At 49.1% G+C, this 10,280-nt stretch overlaps 1 protein-coding gene across 4 annotated transcripts in view; it reads left to right on the top strand.

The window, feature by feature from the left end:
• Window positions 1-532: 532 nt before the first annotated feature.
• dennd5b (DENN domain containing 5B) overlaps window positions 533-10,280 on the top strand; it is a 173,048-nt gene continuing 163,300 nt past the window's right edge. For all 4 annotated transcript variants that reach the window (XM_033037717.1, XM_033037715.1, XM_033037716.1 and 1 more), the window contains exon 1: window positions 533-901. In XM_033037717.1, coding sequence (XP_032893608.1) covers window positions 799-901 — 103 coding nt within the window. In that variant the 5' untranslated portion in view covers window positions 533-798. The remainder of the gene's footprint in view (window positions 902-10,280) is intronic.

Genomic DNA, 10,280 nt, shown 5'->3' with positions numbered 1-10,280 from the left:
GATGAGCGTGTGGCCAGGGTGATGTGGGCCTCTGATGATGTCGGCTGCCTTTTTGAGGCAGTGACTCCGTAAATCCCTTCGATGGTGGGGAGGTCAGAACCCGTGATGGACTGGGCTGTTTCCACAACTTTTTGTCGTCTTCTTTGCTCCTGGGCATTCAAGTTGCTGAACCAGGCCGTGGTCCAACCAGTCAATATGCTCTCTACCTGCAGAAGTTCAAGGGAATCCTCTCTGGCATACCGAGAATCTCCGTAATCTTCTCAAGGGAGTAGAGGCGTTGATGTGCTTTCTTTATAATTGCATCAATGTGCTGGGTCCAGGAAAGGACTTCAGAAATAGGCTGAACCTCACAGCGCAGGGGGACTGAGTGGAGCCGGGAGTGTGGGGAGAGGAGGAGAGGAGTGGGGACGGGAGGGGAGAGACGGGAGGAGAGGGGAGGGGAAGAGAGGGGAGGGGAGGGGAAGGGAAGAGAGGGGAGGGGAAGGGAAGAGAGGGGAGGGGAGGAGAGGAGAGGAGAGGAGAGGAGGAGCAGGGAGCCGGGGATCGGCGGAGCAGTGAGCCGGGGAGTGCGGGGCGGGTGTGAAAGTAGCGCCCGCACTGCGTCAGTGTGCCGGGGCAGGGAGAGGGGGCAGAGCCGCCGGGAGGTGGAGCCGAGTGAGTGCCGCAGCCGACACTGCTCGCACTACCCCGTTTGCAAGGAGCCAGTGCCGGAGCCATGGGGGATGCGAGGAGCGGGTGAGGGAAGGGAGATCGAGAGGGAGCAGCCGGGTTTAGGCTGAGCAGCCGCCTCCAGCAGCGATGAGCAACCCCAGCCCCAGCCCGGGATCTTGCCGCTTCGCCGACTACTTCGTGCTGGCCGGCATCGACACGGACAGCGGGCTGGAGCCCGACGAGCTCTCAGGTATGTGGGCGCCTTGTACCCAAGCTCCGGGCAGACGGTGCCGCGGAGCGGGGATTAACGGGGCCACAAGCCAGTGACTGACTGTGAAAGGCTGGGAGCGGGGAGTGTTTGTGTAGCAGCGCCGGCACTTACACTGGAGCTTCTGCTCTGCCTTCTGTTTACGTTGGATCCCCGTCTTTAATGTTGCCCATTAAACCCCCTGCCTCACTCTCCCCTACCCCTCGTCCCCTTTCTCCCACCCACAGCCCACCCCCTCTCCTCTCACCCCCTTTTCCCCCCTCAGGTTCCCCCTCTCCCCTTGGGTTCCCCCCTCCCCCCTTAGGTTCCCCCTCCCCTTTCCTCACCCCCGTCCCTGGGAGATTCTACACTTGCAGAAGCTGAAAAGTTGTTCGTCCAATTTTGCCCCCCCCCCCCTCCCTTTATTCACCTAAATAAGGGACTGAGGTGAACAAGCTTGAATAATCGATGTACCAGGATAACAAGATACATTTTCTGGCGATTGGTTCAAGATGTAGGCTCAGACTCATTAGTTTGCAGTGATTAACCAGTCCCACATTATAACGTGGGATTTTCCTCTGTGATCTGGTGAATGTATTCTGCTATTTCAGCTGTTTTTGTCCTGCATGCAAATCATGTTGGCTTCGTGAACGCAAATTGGGCAAAGCCAGTAGTTTCTGCAGCGTTAACAGCTGGGCAAAGCAGACGGGCTGCTTCTGACAAGATGCAGTTTTTAACCGTGGATTGTCTGAACCAGCCCTGGTTTTTGAAACACAGCAGCAATCCTGGAAGAGTTTGACTGTGCAGTCTATCATAAATGTGCGGGGCTCAGTGTTGTACCTAACTGCTCATTTTAAGGGCGATTTATTTTTTCTCTGCTCATTGAATCAATTGTGGGCATTTTGCACGCAGTGGAACAGCTGGGAAATGGCAAGAATAATTTGGTGACGGAGAGCAATATTTAGTCATTCAGGGCAAAAGCTGTTGATGGTCTTAAATAAATAGTGTAAGAAGGAACTGCAAATGCTGGTTTACACTGAAGACAGACACGAAATGCTGGAGTAATCCAAGCAGGACAGGCAGCATTTCTGGAGAGAAGGAATGGGTGACGTTTCAGGTCGAAAGTCAGAAGAAGGGCCTCGACTTGAAATATCACCCATCCCTTCGCCCCAGAGATGCTGCCTGTCCCACTGAGTTATAAGTTCATGTGATAGGAGCAGAATTAGGCCATTTGGTCCATCAAGTCTACTCCGCCATTCAATCACGGCTGATCTATCACGCCATTCAATTCTCTTCCTCAGAGGGCGGTGGAGGCCAGTTCTCTGGATACTTTCAAGAGAGATCGAGATAGGGCTCTTAAAGATAGCGGAGTCTGGGGATATGGGGAGAAGGCAGGAACGGGGTACTGTTTGGGGATGATCAGCCATGATCACATTGTATGGCGATGCTGGCTCGAAGGGCCGAATGGCCTAGTCCTGCACCTATTATCTATATCTTTCCCTCTAAATCCCATTCTCATGCCTTCTCCCCATAACCCCTGGCAACTGTACTAATCAAGAATCTATCTACCTCTGCCTTAAAAATATCCATTGACTTGGCCTTCACAGCCAACTGTGTACAGTAATTAGTGCAACACCCCACTATTTAACCTCACTTAAAGAAATAGTGTCGTCCTGGTTCAGTATCCCAGAAAATGTGTGCAGCGTTCGAGGCAATTGTATTAACGAAAAATAAACTGATGTGAAGCCTGCAAGATAATGATGTTGTGGATTTATCCCACATTGAACACCTGAGCACAATATCTGGGCTGCCGCTCCAGTCTCCTCCCGAAGGGAGTGTGTAAGAAGGAACTGCAGATGCTGGTTTACACTGAAGATAGACACAAGATGCTGGAGTAACTCAGCAGGACAGGCAGCATCTCTGGATAAGGGGAATAGGTGACGTTTCAGGCCGTTGTCACCTTCCCCCAGCTAACAATGATCTATTCTACAAAAATTCCCTCATCTTTGTCCCCTTTGACCTCTCGTTTTCACACCTTACCCTTCCATATCTCTCGTTTCCCTCTCCCCCTGACTCTCAGTCTGAAGAAGGGACTCGACCCTAAACATCACCCATTCCTTGTATCCAGAGATGCTGGCTGTCCCGCTGAGTTACTCCAGCATTCTGTGTTTATCTTCGCATGGGTGTGTTGTTCTGTTGAACTGATGCTCCATCGTCCCTACACATGGGCGTGAATGATTCCCTGGCACAGTTTGAAGATGAGCAGTTTGTTCTCCTTGCTACCTATTTATTCTTCAACCAACTTCACTATAAATAGATAATTGCTTCCTTAACTCATCGCTATTTATGGCCTCCGACAAATTGTTGCAATGAACATGCTTTGGCATGAGGTGAGGTTTCAGTGGGTTGCAGGGGGCTCCCCGGATTACTAGTCACTTGACTTAGAAAATCTGACTTCATGCAAATTCCCCATGAATTTTTTAAAGGAATTTTCTAGGTGGTAATAATAAAAAAAAGATTCAAGTTGTTCATTAATGACTGAATACTCTATGTATTCCATTAATTTGATTATGGGCAGTGTCAGGATGATAATTCACTTAAATGAAAAAATAATATCATGGACAGAATCTCTTACCAAGTCGAGGACCAGACAGCATAGGCTTAAGGTGAAGGGGGATAGATTTAATAGGAATCTGAGAAGTAACTTTTTCACGCAAAGGCTGGTAGGGGTATGGAACAAGCTGCTAAACTATCCCAATGTTTATGAAACAGTTAGACAGGTACATGGATAGGACAGGTTCCGAGGGATATGGGCCAAACGCTGGCAGGTGGGACTAGTGTAGCTGGGACATGTTGGTTACTGTGGGCAAGTTTGGCTGAAGGGCCTGTTTCCACGATTATCTATATGACTATAAAGAGTGAAATGATATAGGCAGCTATAGAAAATGATATATAAGAACCGTCTCATGCACAGTTCTCTGGAAGTCTGGGGTTATTCGCCAGTGACTGTGTATAAGGAATTGAAGCATTGGGACGTGAAATGGGGATTGCCTGAATAGGTGGTATTGTAGGTAGTGAAGCTAGTTATCAAGAATTGCACCGTGATCTTGAGAGACTGGGTAAGTGGGAAATGGTTTAAGTGTGACGTATTCCATTTTGTGAAGTCAGACTAGGACAGAACCTTCACATGGAACGGTAGGGCCCTGGGGAGTGTTATGGAGCACAGGGAGCTTGGAATACAGGTACACAGTTCCTTGAAAGTGGTGTCACGGTAGATAGGGTGGTGAAGAAGTCTTTTGGCATGTTGGCTGACTTTCATTAGTCAGGGAAATTAGTGCAGAAGTTGGGATATTATTTTATAGTTGCACAAGACATTGGTGAGAGAAATATTCAATATTTTTATTCATTTTAGTCACCCTGCTGTAGGAAAAATGCCATTAAGCTGGAAAGAGTACAGGGGAGATTTTCAAGGATGTTGTCAGGAGTTGAGGGCCTGAGCTATAGGGGGAGGTTGGGCAGGTTAGGACTTTATTCCTTGTTGCGCAGGAGGGTGAGGGTTGATCTTAATGGAGGTGTATAAAATTGTGAGGGGAGTAGATGGGGTTAAAGCACAGTTTTTTTCCCAGGCTAGGGGAAATCAAGAAGTAGAGGAAGTAGGTTTAAGGGAGATAGGAAAGATTTAATAGGAACCTGAGGGGCAACATTTTCACACAGAGGGGATATATGGACAAGCTGCCAGATGAAGTTATCGAGGCAGGTCTAATAATAACATGTAAAATACATTTGGACAAGTACATGGATAGGAAAGTCTTTGAAGGTTATGGCCCAAATGTGACTACCTTGAGGAAAGATCTTGCTCTGCATTGGGCTGAAGGCTTGTTTCCGTGGTCTATGACTATGTTAGTTCATGTCTCTTTCAGCTCCATTTACCTAAACACTTGTGTCTTTGATTCTAAAGGTCACAGATTGTGATGAGATGAATCAATTTAACTGCTATCTGCACAGCAAAATACCCCATTCTTCCCCAATGTTTTTAATCTGATTCAGAAGGGTTGAAGTTATCAAAACAAGGGTGGCAGCTGCTTTGTGTTATACTAAATCAATGTCGCAGTGTTTAATCTTGGATGTCTGACTCAAAGATGGTATCACTTTGAATCCATGACAGCTCCAGAGAGTAGATGACCTGTGTGGATAAAACGTATGCCAGACCATAGGGCAGCGCGACTTTCGTCAGCAGCGGCCTCTGCAGTCCGTCTGCGTTTTTATTATTTTATCTCTATGTTTTTATGTATTTTTTGTTATTTTTGTTGGGGTATGTGTGTGGGGGGGGGGGGGGGGGGGGTGGGGGTGGGGTGGGAGGGAGGGGGTAACTTTTAAATCTCTCCCTGCACGGGAGACCCGACCTTTTCTTTGTCGGGTCTCCGTTGTCGTTGGGGCTGCAAAGATGAGCGGCCTCCAACAGGAAGACCGGGGGCTCTGGTGCCGACTACTCACCTCACCGTCACGGGGCTGGCCGAGTCCGGAGCGGGTGGAGCGGTGGTGGAGCGCTGCAGCCACCCGACCCCCGGAGATTCGGTGGCTGCAACTGCGGGTCTGGGGAACGGCGGCACCGGGAGCCCGCGGGTCCCTGGAGGGAGACCGCTTTTCAGGGCTCCCGCAACGGCGACTTCTCCCGCCCGAGTTGCGGGGTTGAAGAGCTCCTGGAGCGGGGCCTTACATCATCGCCCCGCGCGGCTTGGAATGGCCGCGGGACTCTGCGAGCGCACGCCGGGGGCTCTAACATCAAGAACCCGGTGTGCGACCCTGCATCACCCGGCGTGGCTTTAATGGCCGCGGGACAATTCGCCATCGCCCGCCGGGGGCTTTGATATTGACTCTGACATCGGGGGGGAGAGTGCAGTGGAGAGATAAGTTTTTTTGGCCTTCCATCACAGCAATGTGATGGATGTTTATGTAAATTATGTTGTGTCTTGGGTCTATTTGTTTGTAATGTATGGCTGCAGAAACGTCATTTCGTTTGGACCTCAAGGGGTCCAAATGACAAATAAATTGTATCGTATTGTATCGTATCGTATCGTAAGGGGTCCCAACCTTTTTTGTCCCGTTTACCCCAGGCAACTTTAATAGCACATAACGATGTGATTTCACTTATTTATGAACAATTAATGATGAACAGATAACCAGTATACCAGAACCAAACACAGTCAGTCAATGAGAAAAAATATGTACAAATCCAGAATCAACAAATTTGCCTCCTGGGTAGGTGAAATTTACCCCCCGGGGGTAAATGTACTCCAGGTTGGGAACTCTTGCCATAGGGTCATGACCCGAAACGTCACCCGTTCCTTCTCTCCACAAATGCTGCCTGTCCCGCTGAGTTACTCAAGCTTTTTGTGTCTACGCCAGACCATAGCCGCTGCTCTACAGTGAGTCAGTGCAGGTTGGATGGGTGGCAGTAGGTAGCACCCCAATTGGCAAGACTCTGTTTGTGATGGCTATCCTTTAAGGAAGTGGACCTGCATGGAACTGGGGTGCCTCTCCCGACAGTGGAATTTTAGCAGTCATGGGATAATCGGGAAGAATGTTCCTCTGGATTGAGATACAGGGAAGAGTTGGACTAGTTCTCCTGTCCTCCTGATTAAACATTGCTGATTGTATGCCACGTTGTCACCTTCCCCTCGGCTAACAATGATCCATTCTACATTTCCCTTATCACCATCTGCTTTGATCTGTCGTTTTCACACCATGCCCTTCCATATCTCTAGACTCCCTCTCCCCTAACTCTCAGTCTGAAGAAGGGTCTCGACACGAAACGCCACCCATTCCTTCTCTTCAGAGATGCTGCCTGACCCGCTGGGTTACTCCAGCATTTTGTGTCTATCTTCGAAGACTTCACACCGTTTGGTATTTCAGCCCAGAGAGCAGTATTGCACAACTGTTAGATACAATGCTCGGAAGGAACTGCAGATGTTGGTTATACACCCAAGATGGACACAAAATGCTGGAGTAACTCTGCGGGACAGGCAGCATCTCTGAAGAGAAGGAATGGATGATATTTCGGGAAGATGGGTCTCGACGCAAATCGTCGCCCATTCCTTCTCTCCAGAAATGCTGCCTGTCCCGCCGAGTTGCTCCAGCATTTTATGTCTATCTTCGTCAGATACAATAGCTTTAGTAAAGCTGCATTCTTCTTCTGTAATGCAAAAACATAGTAATTTATTAGCATTGACAGAAAATCCCTCTGGTGAAGGAAGAAATGCAAAGCAAGTCTTGCCAAAGTCGTTAAGTATTTGCATTTTATAGCTCAAATCATTATCACTGAACGGTTAAGTTAACCATCTGAGCCCTCTGGCCTTTTGTGTGCCATTGCCTCTAATTCTAGAGCTGAAAAATAATTACGTCATGTCCTTATTACTGGATTGATCTTCCTCACATTCATTAACCATGAGTTGTTTAGCACTGGAGATCATTAGTTATTTAGCTGCAGGTTGACTTGGTCAATAACAGGGGTGCTGACGGGTTCATGTTCTAGCTTTTGGTGCTTGAAACTAAGGCTTGGAATTATGATATCAGGAGGTCACCTGTTGTGTTAAAAAGAATCAAAGGTATCAAAGGTATTTTATTGGTCACATTCACATACACCCAGGTGCAATGAAGTGAAATGCTTTTTGCCATTTTGCAGCACACTAAGAAAGAATACAGACATAACACCAATGAGAGTCTTAAACACAAAGAACATCCCCCCACAATGGCTCCCACCATGAGGGAAGGCACAAAGTCCAGTCCCCAACCCCAGTTCACCCATAGTCGGGCCTATTGAGGCCTCCACAGTTGCCTCTACAGAGGCCCGATGTTCCTGGCCGTTCTCGCCGGGTGGTGGTGCTCCGGCGTCGGGAGAGTCCTCACAGCGGCATGGGAACCCTGGAACGGCCGCCTCCGTACTGGAGGCCGCGGCTTCCGAAGCCGACAAGGCCGCGCCGGTTGGAGCTCCACAACTGGCGATCTCGTCGCGAGATCCCAGGCTCCCGGTGTAAAGTTTGGTGCCGCCGCCCGCAGCTGGCCGCTCCACAGTCCCGCAGCTCCGCGATGTTTTACCCGGCGGTCTCAGCTCACCGGAGCTCCAGCGCGGCGACCCAGGCAAGGCATCGCCCGCTCCACGATAGCGCTCCAGCGCTGTGCCGCTGCCGAAGCCGAGGCTCTGGGCAGTCCGCGACAGGAAACGCCGCTCCAGGCCCGCTGGTAGGCCGCGAGGACGGGTCGAAGCTGCAGCCCGGAGAAAAGCTGCCTCTCCGACCAGGTAGGGACCCTGAAAGGCAGTTTCCCCCTCCACCCCCCCCCCCCCACCCCCCACACAAAAAAGTCTAGACCTCCAAACAAAACACTTTAACTAACTAAAATTAAAAATAAAACGGTGAAAAGACAGACAACTGCTGGCAGGGCAGCCATGCACAGGACAGCGCCCCCTCTAATTAAGAATCATTAAGTACTTGTGAAAAATCAAACTGCTGGAGGAACTTGTAGTGAACTTGTAGGAACTGCAGATGCTGGTTTAAACCGAAGATAGACACAAAATTCTGGAGTAACAGCGGGTCAGACAGTATCTGTGGAGAAAAGGAGCAGGTGACGTTTCGGGTTGAGACCCTTCTTCAGATTGAGAATCAGGCGAAAGGGAATTGGGAGATATAGACGATATGGAGAGACATAGAAGAAATGAATGAAAGATTTGGAAAAAAGCAATGATGATAAAGGAGATAGGCCATTGTTAGCTGTGGGCTAGGTGCAAACGAGTTACAGACTATGAGATTCAACAAGATGACTTGGTGGGCTGAGCAACATCTCTGGAGGGATGGGGATAGTCAGTGTTCCGGTTTGAGATGCTGCATCAGGGCAGATTCTACTTGTTATTTATTGCCAAGGTGGGACCTGGTGTGGGGGGGCTGCTGAGAACAAAGGGGGGATCCAGCGGGGGGCCGCCTGTGGCCACGTGTGATGACAGGCCTGGTTCGCCGCTGTGAGCAGAAGATAAAACTGTTCAATGAGCTTTTTATAACTTTGATGGCTCCAGTGTAATGACGTGCACTTCTGCCGTATGATTTAACCAGGTTGTACACAAAACAAAGCACTTCATTGCACCTAGGTATATGTGACTACAGGGTACCTTTGAATCACTAGGGTGCAATAACATTTCTTGTTCGCAGGAGCTCATGGAATAAATAATATCCAAGATAATGACAGAAACAACAATAAATACAGTGACAAATGTATGCGGTTTCAGTGGACTATTTCTATACATTTTTGTGCTAATTGGGAATTGTGCTTGGGTATGGTAATACTTTACTGAACTGTATGCAATCTGCCTCCTGGTACAAAGATTCTAATGTAATCTAAAGTAGTACAAGCAAAATGCTGGTGAAATAATGGAATAACTGAACAAGAATATCAGGCAGCATCTTCAGAAAGGGTTGTGAAGAAGGGTCTTGACCCGAAACATCACCCATTCCTTCCCTCCAGAGATACTGCCTGTCCCGCTGAGTTACTCCAGCATTTTGTGTCTATCGTGTGATTCGGGAGTCGGATAGCAATGGGGAAGAAGCTGTTGTTACATCTGGACGTCTGGGCTTTCAAGCTTCTTCAGAGGGTAGAAGAGAGGAAAGGGAATGGCCAGGGTGGCAGGCATCCTTGGCAATACTTCCCGCCTTCCTGTCTTCACCACTCTCTGCAGGTTCAGGCAGTCAAGAGCAGAGCATTGCCGTACCAGGCTGAGATGCATCAGGTCAGAATACATCTATGGTGCATTTGTAAACGTTCGAGAGAATCCTCGTGAGAATCTTCTCAGATGCCTAAGAAATTAAATACTCTGACGTGCTTTCTTGATCACGGGTTCAATTGTTCCTTATTATCACATGTACGGATATATATACTGAAACTCTTTGTTTGGATACAGTTCTGTAAAGTATTGCCATACCTAAGCAGAATTCCCGGTTAATACACAATGTATAGAAATAGTCCACTCAAACCTCATGCAAGAATTGCCAGGTCTTGACTCCATTTTCAAGTTCCGGTCCGGTCTGCCGGCTCGGCCTTCTGGAGCGGTGCCTGATCCAGCCGAGCCTCAGGTTGCTGCAGGCTGATGCCACCAGCCATCGCCTCCTTCTGTGCGGGTGGTCCATCGAACTGTTGACCCTCTCCTCGCCCGACCACCTTCAGACTTTTCCCCCCGAGGTGCGGAAGGTAAGACCCCGGTTCTGTTTTTATTGTGCATTTCCCTTTTATCCTGTCAGCGAGAGCTAGCGTCCCCCCCTCACCAACGTTAATCACTTTCCGCCTCCCGCTAGTTGCTGGAAAAGATTAGCACCCAGGCAGGTGCTGTGTTCCTGCGTCT

This window comes from Amblyraja radiata, chromosome 19 (assembly GCF_010909765.2).
Source record: "Amblyraja radiata isolate CabotCenter1 chromosome 19, sAmbRad1.1.pri, whole genome shotgun sequence".
Lineage (NCBI taxonomy): Eukaryota > Metazoa > Chordata > Chondrichthyes > Rajiformes > Rajidae > Amblyraja > Amblyraja radiata.
The sequence above is the reverse complement of the archived record's forward strand: the minus strand, read 5'-3'. Positions and strand labels throughout refer to the sequence as shown.